General features: G+C 39.2%; 1 protein-coding gene across 2 annotated transcripts in view; it reads left to right on the top strand.

Annotated features, from left to right (window-relative positions):
- Slc9a7 (solute carrier family 9 member A7) overlaps nucleotides 1-16769 on the top strand; it is a 202173-nt gene that overhangs the window by 143135 nt on the left and 42269 nt on the right. For both annotated transcript variants that reach the window (XM_023717863.1, XM_004633487.1), the window contains exons 6-11: nucleotides 6327-6432; nucleotides 7329-7470; nucleotides 7915-8020; nucleotides 10281-10369; nucleotides 10466-10579; nucleotides 12785-12896. In XM_023717863.1, the coding sequence (XP_023573631.1) occupies nucleotides 6327-6432; nucleotides 7329-7470; nucleotides 7915-8020; nucleotides 10281-10369; nucleotides 10466-10579; nucleotides 12785-12896 (669 nt within the window). The remainder of the gene's footprint in view (nucleotides 1-6326; nucleotides 6433-7328; nucleotides 7471-7914; nucleotides 8021-10280; nucleotides 10370-10465; nucleotides 10580-12784; nucleotides 12897-16769) is intronic.

The following is a 16769-nucleotide window of genomic DNA, read 5'->3' as shown; positions in this document are numbered from 1 at the left end:
GTTAAGAAAACAAAATGTATGATTCCATGTGTTCATAGGTAACTTCCAGAGAAGATGAATGCCTTTCTGACTATGAGCCATTACAAAATGATTTGATAGCATTTAATTCTTTCATTTTTATACTCCTGCAATCGGTCAACCTTATGGGTTCCAAACTCTGTAATCTGTATTGTCCAAAACCAGTTCTCTAGTTGCATCACCAGGGTGATGTCTTTTGCTCATCCTTTGAGACATGGTTCCAACATGACACCCACCTAGTCATTATTCCCAGACTCCTTCAGTGATCTTCTATCATTCTTCAAGTCTGTCTCATACATAATGATGCTTGTTACTTTATACTGAACATTCATAGGTGCTGAGTGGTCTTTAGTACACAGATGACATATTTAAGAAAAGTTAATTGAACGAACAAATTTCAGTTCTCAATTTTTTTCTTTTTATACCTACTATCCTGTGATATTTTTCTACTATTTTTAAAATATCTACACCAGTAGTCTTTAGTCAGTTAATTAACTCATGATTTCTCAGACCATGTCTACTTGGAAACATCTTTTGAGATAATATTCTTTTTAATTTCAAGAGCACTGCTTGGGGGAGGGGGGACTGAGGCCTGTATTAGTCAGTTTTGGACTACTACAATGAAATACCTAAAGGAACTAATTTAATAAAGAGAAGTGGTTCAGTTGTCTTACAGTTTTAAAGGTTCAAGTCCAAGATCAGGTGGCCCCATTGTTTGGGCCTCATGAGAGGGTGCTGGATGGCAATGACGGAAGCACATATCAAAGCAGCCATTATATCTCAAGCCAGAAGCTTAAAGACACTGAGGGACCAGAGTCCTACTTTCTCCTTGACTTGAAGACCTTCCATAAGGCTGCACCTCTTCAAGGTACACAGCATCTCCCTATACCACCACCATGGGGAGCAAAGCATTTACATATGAATCTTTTAGATATTGAGTTGCACCCAAACCATAACAAGTCCTTTCGAAGCCATTTAGTTAGTCTTCATCCCCACATCATCCGGTTTCTATCTTGTGGTCAGTTGTAGACTTGCTCAGCAAGGTCATTTAGCATTTCTAACCTACTTTATACAATGATGGTAGGGAAAATGAGGAGTTAAAATTCAGACCAGGTCTTTTTCATTCTCTATTGCTGTATGTATGCTGTCTTTTGTTGTCATGGATCAATGAGTTCATTATGTACTATTGTTACTATTGGTAACTAGTATTTTAGGCAATCCATGTTTAAGTCAAAAGGGCTTTTCAAAAAGATGGGACCCAGTCCTTTACTTGACCACCTTTGGATTTTATTGTGTGCTGAATTCTCTTAGGCAGTTGATGGCACTGTTGGATGGCTTTTGTTTGCCCCTCTGATTCACTCACCACACTCCTCTTGGCCTCAGGAGGCTGATTTGTATGGAATATGCCAAAGGTCCTTTTTTCTTCTGATTTCCCCATGGAGGTATCCATGGCAGAGTTGCACTGGGAGGAAGATAGAGATGCAGGTACCATGCATGCTAGGCTGGTCTCTTGATCAAAGGTCACAGCTTCTGTCAGGTGACCCTCTCCCTGCAAGTCCAGGTTCTGGTGACTACTCCTTTCCCTAGAGTCCTCAGGTTTAGAGATGATACAGAAGGTCCCTGTCTCCAGCTTCAAGTATTATCTTCTCCCTGGGAGGTTTCCCTATACCCTGCCCACACTTTTATAAATAACTTCTTTATAAAACTCTTCTTAAATTTTTGTGTTGGAAAGTACCATCTCTTTCCTGCCCAGACCTACCCTGACTGGTAGAGAGAGACATAGCATCCTAGAACCCCTAGGATCACATCTTCTGGGTAGGCAAGCTGGATTGTGCTCCTTGAGACTAGGTCCCCTCAGTCTTGAGTCTCTGAGTGACTAATGTGGACAGCATGAGCCTGTGCTGGCTCATGCTGGATATGTGATATGGAATAACCAACATATTTCTTGTGTTCAACCACTGAGATTTCAGCAATTTCAGTGTTGTAGCATACAACAGCCTGTTTTACCATTCCTAAATTGGGGGAAATGATAGTACTAGCTCCTTACAGAGTTCTATGATGACTAAATGAGATCATATTTGTCATAGTGCCTGCTTCATGGTAAATCCCCTATAGCAGCTGCTGTTATTGTCATTGTTTGTTTTTATTCAGCAATTGGGTTAAAAACAAAACAGTTTTGCTTTGCTAGAAAGTTTCTGCTTACCAGAAATGCCTGAAATTAGTTACTAGGAGGCTGAAATTAGGAGGATTGCAAATTTGAGGCCAGCATGGACAGCTTAGTGAGATCTTGTCTTAAGGTAAAATATATAAAGGGTTAGAGAGAGGTAACTTAGCATAAAGCACTTGCCGACCATGTATGAAGCCCTGGGTTCAATCCCTAGTACTGCAAGCAAACCCCAAAACAAAATGGAAAGAAGACACAACTTTAGCGTCTGTGCTGCCAAACTGAGCACAAGAAGGCACTTCTTATGTCATAGAATGATAAACTAATAGAGTTTACATGAGGAGCCACAAATATTTTCAATGTAGTAAATAGTTGAGGCAAAACTTTTTTAAAAGCCTCACCCCTGAAGACTTTTCCTGTCGTGTAACCTGCTAGATTATATTTCAAGGTACAGGAAAGAGGTTGACTCTGAATCTTGTGATAACATCTGTGTTTTAAAAACATATCCTTTAAGAACTATAACTGATGATCATGCATCCATCCAACATTTTGAAGTCCAAATTATTTTTTCCTTACTTTCAATGGATGAATGAAGCTTTTGAAAAAGGAAGACATGCTGTGGCAGCATTATTATAAATTTCCCTTAATTTATAGTGAAAATAGTGAAAGCAGAACAGCAAAAGAAAGCAACACAGAGATAAAACTAGAAGATAAAACCGGAAGCAATGAGAAGTGGGTACAGGAACAGTGGCTGCAAGGGGAAAAGTTGATTATTGACTTCTAGAGAACTCTGGAAATTTCTACCAATATTTACACCCTAAAGAGGCATCCCTTAGAGTAAAGAGCTTTGTGGGCCTGTATGATAGCAGTTAAAACTAGCAGGAGCTTCAAGCCTCAAATTTGTGAATGAGTCCAAGGAGACTTCATATGAAAGCCCACAGCAGTGATCTGGAATCTTGGGGCTCTTAGAAGTACCTAGGAAGGATCTCTCTGGAAGGACAGGGAACCCTGATTGGTAAGGTATGAAAACACCAAAACAATTTAGATATTAATGGAGGAGCGGGCTAGAAGCTGTGGAACTCAGAAAGTACTAGAGAGGTAGTTACTGTATTTGTAATTTTTCCATATAAAACCAGAAGAGGGAGCAGTAGAGCCATGAAACTAGGAAAGCCCTTCTGGGTCCGTGCTTCCCCTCATCTACCTGATTTTAATATAAACAGCAGAAGTAGATTGAGGCTGAACTTCATGGAAACATAAAGAAAAAACTAGGATAAGCCTATGAACAATAAAGTAACAGATAATGAAGTCATATCAGAAAAATGGGACCCTCCAAAGCCTGAAACTTTATTCATATTCCAAATGAAGTTAAATGAAGAAACTGATAGAAGTTATGAAATACTCCATGTATCATGGCTATAAAATTGAGAAAATTTAGAAATGAGAGAACTAAACAATAGAGCATTATGAAATGAGAGCTGATAGAAGGGAATAGAAGGGGAACCTAACAGAGCGAGAAAAGAGTGCATTTAAAAAACATATTTGGTGGTTGCAGGGTCTCACTACGCAGCTCAGACTCGTGATCCTTCTGCTTTCAGCCTCCCCAGTGCTGGGAGTATAGGTGTGTGTCATTATGCCTGGACTCTGACCAGCTCAGCTCACCCTGGGAGCAGGGTTGGCATGGCATATCATATCTCACTAAACGAGGGATCAAACCACAGTGATCAAACCACAGTCCCTGTGCTTGCCTAAGCTTGCCTAAGCAGGCCCTATAGTCTGTGGAGCCATAACACTTACTGGCTTATCATATCTCACTAAACGAGGGATCAAACCACAGGGATCAAACCACAGTCCCTGTGCTTGCCTAAGCAGGCCCTATAGTCTGCGGAGCTATCTCACCAGCCCTGCATTTTCTTTCAAATGAGAAAAATTAATCAGTAGTGTTGAAATGTGCACTTGGGTAATTAAACTATAAGGAATACAAGGAAATGGTTACTATAAAATCATTTAGCCAGGCATGGTGTCACATACCTGTGATCACAGCACTTGGGAGGCAGAGGCAGAAGGATTGCTATGAGTTTGAGGTGAGCCAGTGCTGCATAATGTGTTCAAGGCCAGCCTGAACTGCATAGTGAGACTTTGTCCCAAAATTGTTTTATGTGGTTGTTCTTTCTTGAGCAAAGAAAAGAGTGGGAAGATTTTTATGATGGCTGATAAATTCTGCTTCTTGAACTACATGGCAGCCATAACACTTACTGGCTTATCATATCTCACTAAACGAGGCATTTGGTTGGTTTAGTTTTCTAATTATATCATTTAATAATGCTTTTGGTTACAGATAACAGAAAAGCCTGTCTGCTATCCGGTTGTACAAACAGGTCTTTATCTTGGGTTATAGGCTAATGCTATGGCTCCTGGTCCAACCGAGGATCTGGGCACTGGATCGTTCTACCACACCATCTTTGGGTTTTGGGGGTATGTCAGTTGCCCCTTGAAGGCAAGTGCTGGCTACACAGATCTAGCCCCTCTGCCATCTTCCACCAGAAAGAGTAGATATTATCTATAAGGCTACCTAAAACCCTTTCAAGGGATCCATTGGTTAAAAAGTGATTTAGTAATAATAATATATTATTCACCTTTCTTACTTTTATCTCTCATGTCATACAGTAGTGTTTTCAAGAGGCTGCATAATGTGTGATGACTATCTTTTGCTCAGATGCAGAAATAGATATGAGAATCGTCTGTCTTCTGTTAATCCAGATGTTTAAAGAGATTTGTGAAAATGTGAATTATTTTCACTTTTGTTTTGGAAAATATAATCTTTAAAAACATTTCATGTTAATATATAATGTTATTAATTTTAAATAAATATTTCTTCCTCTTTTAGTCAATTTAGTAAATATCAGTAGCTGTGACCCTCAAGACAGGCTCTTTTGGGGAAGCATAGTAATTTTTAAGGTTGTAAAGGAGTTCTGAGGCCAAAAGTTTGAGAACCATGATCTGGAGAATAGCTGATTTCTTTTTCCTTTTTTCTTTTATGTGTTTGGTACAGGGTCTCACAATGCAGCTCAGACTCGTAGTGATCCTCCTGTTTTCAGCCTCCCCAGTGCAGGGATTACTGGCACACACTACCACTCCTAGTCTTGGTCATGGGCTCAGCGTGCCTAAAGGTGGGGGATAGGGCTGGAATGCCATGTGGTGCTGGGGATTGAACCCCTGTCCCTGTGTTTGCCTAAGCAGGTACTTACTCTGCTGAGCTATCTCTCTGGGCCACTGATTTCTAAATGTTAAAGAAATATGAGAACTGTGCAAAGTAAAGACTTTCATTATTTCACAAACTTTTTTTTTCCAGAAAAATTTAACACATTTTTATTTATAATTGTTATAAAGTTGAAGTGCTGAAACTTGTTCACTGAAACATTTTTGACTTGCATTGATGCTTTACATCCCACATGCAGATAAAAATTCACACACAAATGAAAATGGAAAAAATTCCAATACCTGATTTCTGTCCCCTATTTCCCACTCTCAATCACGTACTTAGGTACCTTGTAATCCCAAAGGAAAAAACAAAAAAAAAATGAAAAACCTAACATTCAAAACTACGAATAACAGGAAGAAGAGGGGAAAAAAAATTGAGAATGAAATGTTTCCCACCATAGTGGGCTCTTCAGCGTGTTCTCCACGTATGCGGTGTGCTAGTTGGATGTCTTTTGGCATAACTGTTACATGTTTGGCGTGGATGGCACACAAGCTGGTATTCACAAACTTTTATGACAGTCTTCTTTGTGCTCCAGTCTTTTGCTGGGTTCTGGGAGTGCAGTGGTAGGCAGCCCACCAGAAAAGCCAAGCCATGGCAATGGTGATTTTACAAAAGTTTCTACACCAAGTATTTTCGGAGTGTAGTGGGATTACAGTGGGAAGATATAGTGTTTGGGTCCAAGATCATTAGCCTCAAATATCACATCAAATCGCACTCAGATTGGGAAGATTGCTGTTTCTCTTTCTGCCAGAGACAGTCCATAATTAACTCCCTCACTGAACTACCCATTTCTACCCAAGGTCAGAATTGCCTCTATGAATCCATAATCAGTGGCTTAAGGGCAGAAACCAAGACTAACTTTTGTGCTTTGGCCTGACATTTCAGTGACTGTGCTGGCAATATTTAACGAACTGCATGCAGATGTGGACCTTTATGCTCTTCTGTTTGGAGAGAGTGTCCTCAATGATGCTGTTGCCATTGTCCTGTCCTCGTAAGTAGTGACGTGTCTTTTGGGGAAGATATAGTTTGATTTCTTGTGTGTTTGGGCTAAACACAGAGTGCTACCTTAAAAGTATTAAATATTGAATTGCGTATTTTGTTAAATAAGATTTTCAACTTTGTTTATAAAGTTGCACTGCTTTGTCCACTCAGCAGCAATCAGAATGCTTATCACAGCATAACACAGTGACTGCAGGTTAAATTCAATTTGTCTTGGGCACTGGTTGACATGGTATAGATACTTAGGTTTGTTGATATTTTCTGTTATAGGAGTCCCCCCTTCTCCAGGTATATGTTTCAAAACTTAGTGGATGCCTGAAGCCACATATAACACTGAACCTTGTGTATACTATATGTTTTTCCTATATCTGTATATGTATTGTAAAGCCCAATTTATTAATTAGGCAAAAGATAAGATTAACAATAACTACTAATAAAATATACAGTAATAAAAGTTATGTGAATGTGAAGTCTCTAATTCCAAATAGGCCAAGAATTGTACTTTTCACCTTTTCACTTAAAGGAAGCACTTTTTGGCCTTTCCCTGGCATATCTGGATTGCCAGAATTGCTCGTCTTGCTCTCTGGGTTGCTTGAACATAAGTGGTGACTGATGGCCGAGTAGTTTACAGTCTGAATACACTGCACAAGGGAATGCTCTTTATCCTAACCAGAATAGTTTGATGATGTGATATTTCATCATGCTGCTTATAATGACACACAGTGTAAAGCTTAAAATTATTTATTTCTGGAATTTTTCATTTGATATTTTCAAACAGTGGTTGACTTCAACTGATACCATGGAAAGTGAAATTGTGCATGAGAGGAGACTATTAAACCTGGGCATAAAACGAGGGCAGTCTTAATTCTCTTTCTTTTTTTGTTCCAGATCTATTGTTGCCTACCAGCCAGCAGGGTTGAACACTCATGCCTTTGATGCTGCTGCCTTTTTTAAGTCAGTTGGCATTTTTCTAGGTATATTTAGTGGCTCTTTTACAATGGGAGCTGTGACTGGTGTTGTGACTGCTCTGATATCCTTTTTGTGGTTTCTTCCCCTGCCTAGGTATGCATATGTGGCATTGTACTTTCCAAGAGAATATTCTCAGATCTTCCTATCAGATCAGAATATTAAATTGGTTGTTCCACTGGAACAGGGTGATTCCTGAAATGTGTTCCTTTGGAGATACATGTTGGTTGCACCTCTTGCTAAGAGTCTGAGAACACTGGGAATGCTACACTATACTCCACTTTCTCCTCTCCTTTGCTTTTCTTCCCTTTTCACCAACCAGTTGGGACATCAGTTTTAGGGAGATGAGAAGAGCTGAGAAGCCCTAAGTAGGCTGGCATCAGGAACCGTTGGCTGGGAAGTCCTTTAGCCTTAGGTTGCATCTACACAGAAGCCTTCCTCCCATAAGTAAGGATGTCACAGTCTTTAGATTGAAACAACCAACTGAAGTCCTTGACAGAATTTCAACGTGACCAAGTTTACCAAGCTGCACTGCTTTCCCCTGCTAGAGACTGCACTCTTCTTCCTGATGTCCTGGAGCACATTTCTCTTGGCAGAAGCTTGTGGATTTACAGGTGGGTTTTCTGTACTCTTGGATTGCCCATTTCCTCTCAGTAGTGGGAGATTTAGGCACTTGAGGGGTTGGAGGAATTCTTTGAGAGCAGCTTCATAAAGTTAATTCCCTGTTCACTGAGTGTCCCTATGGAGGACTGCTGAGCAAGGCTAGTGTTTTGCCTTAAACATTGAATTTCCAAAAACTAAATACTTTTTAAGGATAAAGTATATTATTCCAAATCTATGTTTTTGCATACTCATTCTAACTATAAAGTAGATGTTTTCTGCAAAGGCTCTGAATATATTCAAATCTTATTTGTATCTTCCCCTAGATTGTTATGTGATTTTATAAATAATAACTATGACTACCAAATACATATCATTTTCAAAGTAATCTTGCACACACTCAAATAAGGGTGAATACAGTTTTCATTGTTTTGTCTCTGGACTATTTAAGCATTGTTTTTCAATACCATGCATTTTTTATGGTGTTGGTTTTATATATAGATTCAGCAGAAGTGTTTTATATTTCAGATATTAAAAATTTTGTAATATTTACATATATACCTTGAGGTATCTTGGGGATAGACCCAAGTTTAAATATAAAATTCATTTGTTTTACAATATACATTATAACAGAACCTGGAGATAATTTTATATATTATTTTAATAACTTTATACATGAAGCCATTGTGTATTACAGCTAAAGGGGGTGGGGGAGATTTTTTCCGTCTATGAACACTGCATCAACTATGCTGTGCTCTTGTGCTTTGACTACGTTGAATCACCTGAAGTTAGGTGTGAAATTTTCCTTTTGCTGCATTCTTTGTGTATTGGCCTGCATTGTAGTTGCTGAGACAAAATGCTGACAGGTGCTATTTAAAGGAGGAAAGGTTTCTTTTGGCTCATAGTTTCAGTCTATGCTTGACTGAGTCCAAGGCAGAAGCATCATGGTGGAAGGGTATGGCCCAGCAGAGCTGCTCCAACTCCTGGCATCTGAGAAGCAGAATATACAGGGCAAAAGGAAAGGGCCATAGGCCAGATATAATGTCCAAGTTTACACCCCCACGACTGACCTAGACACACCCAGAAGTGTGCATTGCTACTCTCCTGGGCGTTTCTCAAACCCATCCAGTTGACACTCAAGATTAACCACCACAATATCAGTGTTGAAAAAGTTACAGATTTTAGAGTAGTTCAGATTTTCAAATTAGAGATGCTCAACCTATAATATTAGTGTAATTAATCATGTGTTTTCATTTCCTCCTATTCTCTCATTTAACAAAATGACTGAAGCTGAGTATGGTGGCCCATTCCTGTAATCCCTGACCTCTGGGAGGCTGAGGCAGGAAAACTACAACTTCAGTCCCAGCCTGGAAACAGCAATCTAGCAAGACCCTATGTCAAAATAAAAAAGGACTGGGGATATTACTCTGTGCAAAGACCCTCTTCAGTATTGCAATACATGCATACCTACATACAAATTAACACATTAATTTTTAAAAATTAAACATACAAAACCATAGGTATATCCATTAGAAAAGTATAATTGCTACAAAAAACTCAGGGACTTAGAAAATAGTTGTGTCAAAACACAGCAACATATCCTTATATGTAGCATGAAAAAGTACCCCACTTCCTTCAAACTTGACAGCTCTCTCTGAATATGTACTACCAGGTGTCTCATTTGCCTTGCATGACAAAATGGGTGTCATTAGCCAGAAACCTTGGTTATTAGGCCTGGGATAAATGGGATAGTACTCCCATTCTATTTTCCCTGTAGCCTGATTTTATGCAAAAATACAAAACTTTGATTTGAAATTAAATCCAATTATTGTGAAAATAGAGGAATATGACAGAAATGTGCAATGGGCTTTCACAGTCTTCTTGCAGGGATGAATGCTGTATGCTAACTACAGATGGCAAATTTCAGGAGAGATTTTCCAAGAAGAGAATGAATGCTCTTTTTTTTTTCCTCCTGGGACCAAGAATTGAACTTATGTCATGCTTGGCAGGCAGGCACTGTGCCACTGAGCCACATCCTTGGCTCTGCATGGCCATGGAAGAAGGAGAGTTGGGGAACTTGGCCTTGAATCTAGAAAGGCAGGGTTGGAGAAGGGAAGGTGGAGAGTAGTGGTGAGGGGCAGCCAGAGTGCTCAGTAATAGAAAACTCAAAGCTTAGCAAATTGGCTATGCTGGACTTGCCTACCTTAACTTTTCATTTCACCAGGGTTTTATTCCTGTCTCTTTTTCCATTGAGTTTTAAAAATTTCTTGACAGGTGTTGTAGCTGTCCTCTTCTGTGGAATCACACAAGCTCACTATACCTACAACAATCTGTCAGTGGAATCAAGAAGTCGCACCAAACAGGTAAGAGAAGGCTTTGGCACTGCTGCACCACCTGGCTGTACTGTGCAAGGAACAGGAGCTCAGGGTTTCTGGTTGATTTTTCTCTTCTCCATGCAGCTGTTTGAGGTGTTGCACTTCCTGGCCGAGAACTTCATCTTCTCCTACATGGGCCTGGCACTGTTCACCTTCCAGAAGCATGTTTTCAGCCCCGTGTTCATCATTGGCGCTTTTGTATCCTTTCCTTGTTCTGCCATTTTCTACATAGGGAGGTCACTACTGCTAGGAAGGCTCCCATTATTTTATTGTTACTTTTGTTCTGCATGGGTGATGAGGACATGATGGCTTATGGTATTTTTATAAGGAAAAAAAGTTTAAGTGGTATTTCGCAAAACGAAATGTATTTGGTTAAAGGACTGGCATTTATTCTCAGGTGATCCTTCCTGTACTTTCTGTGTAAGTTGCCCTTTCCTTTGAGCTGGTGCTTCAGAGGTGATTGTTTATTTTGTAGAGTTCTCTTCTGGATAAAGCTAACAGTTGGCGACCATGTCGATTCTCAGGATTATTTTTGACATTTGGTTGCCATGTAAATTCTAATCCAGGAGACTCTCTGATTTAGACAACTAGAAGACTCCATTGCTCTTGCTTCCAACCGCATACCTAGTATGGGCAGCCCTTCCTCATGCCACCCAGGGGTGCCCACAGGTAGTGACCATGCTTTCACCTGAGCTATCCTGCTGCTATGGATCACTGTGGGAAATAATCCTTTTGTTTTCTTTTTTTAAAGAAGGGGAGGAAATAGAAGAAAAGACAAAATTGAAAAATACTTGGTTTCTTGACCTGGTCCCATTGTAAATGCAGTTTATAGAAGGGAGACATGATTTTTTGGGGGAGGTATCTCCTCTTGAGTGAGGAGGGATGTGAGTGCCTAGCACTGAATTGCAGCTGGGTGTTTCACTCATTTGGCTGCAGATACTGTTGTTTTCATTGAGGTGTGCTTTTGGGGGGCTGTGTTCAAGTTCCTGAGCAGAAGTCCTGTACTGAATGTTTGCTTTCCTTTTTTTTTTTTTCCTGAGGCCTCCTGGCAATCCTTAGCCCTTCAATATTGGCAAAAAAGTGTGTTTTTTTTACTTCTGTGATTTTTGTTTCTTGTGTGCAAGAATGATTGGCACTCCCCAAGCTGCTAGATAGTGATGGCACTAGAATGCTTCTAATTAGTGTGTCATATGCTTACACTGGTGGCTTATTTCTTGGACTCACATGCTGTTATTTTGGACAGCTCAAAATGTACAGGGTTTGTGGTTTTCTTCTTTATTCAGAGAGACCTGGCACTTTGTTCTGGTTTATATTCCCAGCATGGCATCCTGTGAAGGATATTGAGTGCGCAGCCCTTGTGTGTAGATGACGACCTGTCAAAGGGCTGGACACTCTTAGGAATCGTACAGGCTACTGGCCACTTACGGACTTTCCTTCACCTCTGGAATAGAATATATGTGATAAGCACTGCACGCTTCCATATGGTAAAAACAAATTAGAAAAGGAAAGAAAGAAATAAGCAAAACAGTGACTACTTTACTCTGGAGGAAGCAGAAGAGTCATGCAGCCCCCTCCCCCCTATACCAAACAGCTGCAGCTTCTGCAGTTGGTGTTTTGCCAAAACGGAAGCTCCCTGTTCCTTTAGCTCCCACGGGGGTTTCTTTCTCTGACTAGGGAAGTGATTAGCTTTCTCTGCTGGGTGGAATCTAAATTTGGCAAGCAACAGATGACCAGTTTCCTTGATTTCTTTACTTGCCACACTCTTCCACCCTTTGTATCTCCAAAAGACATTTTAGCCATTTAGGTAAAGCAGTTACCCTGCATTGATATAGTTAAATGATCTGGAAGGTCTTTTGTTAGATAAATACTGCAAATTTCCCCACATCTTATTTTTAGGCTCTGCCTGGACATTGGAACCCCATGTCTAGTTGCAGATAAAGCTTACATGCTCTTAACCAGTCAACTTTATGATTTATCTCTGAGGTCAGGAATTTTTCTCTCTAATGATTTTTCTTTTTTTAAAAATTTTTTCTTGTGATTTTTCTTCCAGGAGAGCCCAACGTACTGTTTCTTTCAATTCTCCACTTCTACCATGATACTTGAGCAAATTTCTTGACTCCTTTTTGGATAGATTTAGAAATTGGTCACTATGGATTCAGAAAATTACAGCAGTGTTTTTAACAAATTAGAAATTACTTTTTTGAACCAGGAAGTGGGGAAAGTTAGCCAAATGACACCTGTTTGTTGCTAAGAGAGTGGTTTAGACTGAGAAACTAGACAGCCTGGTTTATTTGGACAGTTGTCGAGTTCACGATGCCCCTAAAATTGTCTGCTTTACCAGAATTTGTGTGCAAGTGCTATACTGTAAAACTGTTGGGCCCTTAACCTCCTCCTGGTCATCAGGTTGCCATCTTCCTGGGCAGAGCTGCGCATATCTACCCACTTTCCTTTTTCCTCAACTTGGGCCGAAGGCATAAGATTGGCTGGAATTTTCAACACATGATGATGTTTTCAGGTAAAAAAAAAAGTATAAATGTAGAGAAAATGAGTTTTATGTGGCAAGCAATGACAATATGACAAAAATAATTGATAAAGTTCAGAAAAAGACATTTAATCTTCTGGTTGTTTTGTAGACAGATGTACATGTTAACCTTAGTGTTGATTTGCAAACCAAACTAATGAAATGTGGACATTCTTCCCTAAAATATTGCATATCTATTTCATCTCTACTACCCAAGGGACTGTAACTATTCAGAGTGCCTGCTCGTTTTCTGGTAGATATTTATAACCCTTAACCTTCAAAAGGACTACAGACTTAAAATTAGAAAGAAAATAGTTTGTGATGAGAAAGAACATGAACCATACCACTCAACACCTCCCAGCTATAGTATCTTCTCTTGTTAAATAATGAAATTGAACTAACTTGGTAAAGTCCCACTTTCTGTGGAACAAAAGGAGTGAAGGACACTGACAAAACTAGCTAAACCTGAGGTCAGCATTTAACAACTGTATAGTTTTGCCCGATTTACGCTGTCACTCACGTGCCTTCCTATTCACTGCAAAGCTATGAGGCCTCGTGAAGTCACTGGGGGAAGCAAGGGCAATAAAGAAAAATGTGAAAGTAAAGAAGGGGAAAGTGGTTGGTGTGAGAATATGATGTGGTTAGGGCGGCAAATGCCAGCTTTTGTAGACATGAGACCCAGACTAGAGCATTTTTTGCAGAACAGAAGGAAAAGATATTGGAGCAAAAGGCCACTGCAACTGTTAAAAGTGCCTCCATCCTGTGGGCATGGGGGAGGAACACTGTACCAGATGGTAGAACAAGTGGCAGCAAGGTTTGCTCTATGAAGTGGGTTTTGGGGACCCAGAAGAGCCATACTGAAGTCAGACACTGCTTCATAAACACATAGTTTGTGCTAACTTGCATGTGAACATGATCTGCAGTCTGCAATGACTACGTTTCACTGTGACAAACATTTGTTGACATCCTTTTTTTATAAGGCACAAGTGTGGGTTGTACAAGATGCAAAGACCATCCTCCTTCCAGGAGTTCACAGACTGATGGGGAGAGGATGATGAATTACACAAAGAGGTGTGGAAGACATGTGGACAGGAAGAGAGGGCTCAAGGCTCTCTTTACAAAGGGGGTAACCTTCAAAATGGTCTTGGAAGAAATGGAACTTCAGGAGGAAGCAGTGTGGAGAGGGAGAGACAAACATTGCCCTGGTATTTTTTTAAAGAAAGGTAGAAGGCTTGTTGAAGTGTCTGATATATGGAACATTACAGGAGTATGAAACCGGAAAAGAAAACCATGACTAAGCTAGAGATTTGCAGCTTTCTGTTTGCATCAGAATTTCCTGTTGGGCTTGTTAAAGCATGATTGCAGGCCCTGCCACCAGAGTGTCTGATTCTGGGGGAGGACCCCAGGAATTTGCATTTCTAGCACATTCTCAGCTGCTACTGCTGACAACAGTTTGCAAGCCACTGCTACAAAGAGGAGACTACAGAGAAGCTACAAAGTGGTATTAAAAAATTTGAGTTTTACTTGGAGGGAGCTGGGAAACATTGAGAGTTTAGTGAGGAAAGACAATGACAAGTTCCTGCTTACGTATTATGAAAATGCTGGTGGATAAGATGAAGATGACTTGGAGGTGACTTTCATCTTTGTAAACTTCAAATATAATTGGTGAAAAAAAGATGATTAATTTTTAAATTATTAGAGTAAAAGACAATGCTATTAATCACCCTCAAAATGCTCCCTCTCACTTGAAACACACTTAATCCCATTGTTCTTTCCATTTTCTGAAGCAGGCCTGAAAGTCCTCTTTCTTGAGTATCTTAAGTTGTATTGCCATGGCTGCATTGATGTCCTGAACCTATTCAATATATTTACCATTCATGCTCACTTTGACTTTGGTGAAGAATTAGAAGTTTCACAGGGCCAGATCCAGTGAATGTTTTGGATGAGAACACGCTGTAATGTTTTTATTTTATTTTATGTTATTTTGAGACAGGGTCTCGCTATGGGGTTTGGGCTGACCCTATACTCACTTTTGTAGCCTCCAGGCTGGTCTTGAACACAGCAACCCTCTTGTCTCAACCTCCCAAGTGCTGAGATTACAGGCATGTAACACCATGCCCAGTTTATAATGTATTTATGAGCCTGCTTTTCTGTTGGATGGCACTTGGAAGCAACATTCACAACATTTTTTATCACACTTCATAAAGACATGGAAGATAACTTCTAAAACTGCCTCAGAAAGTGAAAAGGATAATGGAATATCTGTGTTTGAAGTGAGGGGAAATAATTTGAGGAAGATTAATTGCAGTATGTCTTTTACTATAATAATTTAAAAAATTACATATTCACTATATATTTTAATCACACTGTGTATGTTTATTATCTATCTTCTGTACCAAAAGGCTTGGAAGTACATCTTTCTTTTTTTTTTTCTGGAACTGGGGATTGAACTCAGGCCCTTGCACTTGCCAGGCAAACACTTATTCTGCTGACCTATTTCCCCAGCCCAAAAAGTTCAGAAGGATTTTTGTTTTTTGGCTGGCTCGGGATGTCTTAAGGGTAGGTCTTGTAAGGCATGAGGATCAGGGGATTGAATCACAGTATCTGGAGCCTGACTGACTTTGTTTAAGCAGGCACTTAAACAACGGAGCTAATGGGCAGGCCCCTACCATGATTTTAAAGATGAATAAAAAACAAATATTTTATGCTGGGATAAATCTGGTTCAAAAGAACTCATTCTTAAGGCTTTGAAATGCATGAAGTTCTGCTCTCGTGTTGCTTATAGGGTTTACATATTAAAATAAAAAATATCATAAATTGTCTCTCTGAAGCAAATTCTCTAGTTCTCTTCTTTAAGACAAAAATCTGTGCAAGAGTTTAAACATTGACCACTGACTTTACTGGAGTAAATTTGACATAAATATTTTAGTAGGACAGGTTATTAGAAAGCATCCACTTTGCTTTGCTTTTAATGTTAACTTTTATTGAATAACTCTTTTTTAGTTAATTGGAGTGAAGTTTGCAGATTGTATTATAATATGATATTACTGGAAAAGGGAAAAAAGACAGATATAGTAGTCTAATTTATTATTCTCTCATATAATAAACATATTTTTCCCCATGATGAAATAAGAATTTATGTAGGGTAATGTGCAATGTATTAATTATTGTAATTGTCCTACTAACCTGTTTTGAAACTGTCTCATTGCATTTCTTTTATAAAAACAATTTTATTGAGAAACAAATAGCAATGAGACAGTTTCATAACTGATTAATAGGACAGTTTCAATAATTAATACATTGCATATTGTTGTCTTAGTGGTTATTCATTGTACAAGATGCAGACATGATATCCTGTCCATAAACACTATTAGAACAAATTTTTCTATTCACTGAATTAAGAGAAAGTAGCTGTATGTCTATCCTAACTCTTTTGAATATATAGATACAAAATGGGCCTTCATTTGTATCAGCTTTTTTGTTTAGTTTTGTCAGAGGTGGGTATTCCATTGTCATTTAAATAGTGTAGATGCATGAATTCAGCAAAATATTCCAATATAGTCCAGTAGTTCATAATAGTAGTGGGTTTTCTGTAAGACTGGCAGTGTCCGAAGTTATTAACTTAAGCGTTTTACAGCTCAGCATGTTACTATGATTTTACTTTTTATAGTTTGTTTTTATACTTTTCTGCTGGATGGTTAAGACCAAGATAAAAAAGACCTATATAACAAGAAATGTAACTTTTATATCTGATAAGGGCAGTCAAATCCCTTCAGGATTTATCCTGAAACCCTGTACCTCTGTTTGTAGATCCTTTGTCAGTGTGAGCCATATGGATGAGTCATGGCCATTGCTTGACCAATTTGC

The sequence above is a fragment of the Octodon degus genome, unplaced genomic scaffold (genome assembly GCF_000260255.1).
Source record: "Octodon degus isolate 3935 unplaced genomic scaffold, OctDeg1.0 scaffold00055, whole genome shotgun sequence".
Lineage (NCBI taxonomy): Eukaryota > Metazoa > Chordata > Mammalia > Rodentia > Octodontidae > Octodon > Octodon degus.
This window is presented reverse-complemented; position numbering and strand designations above follow the sequence as displayed.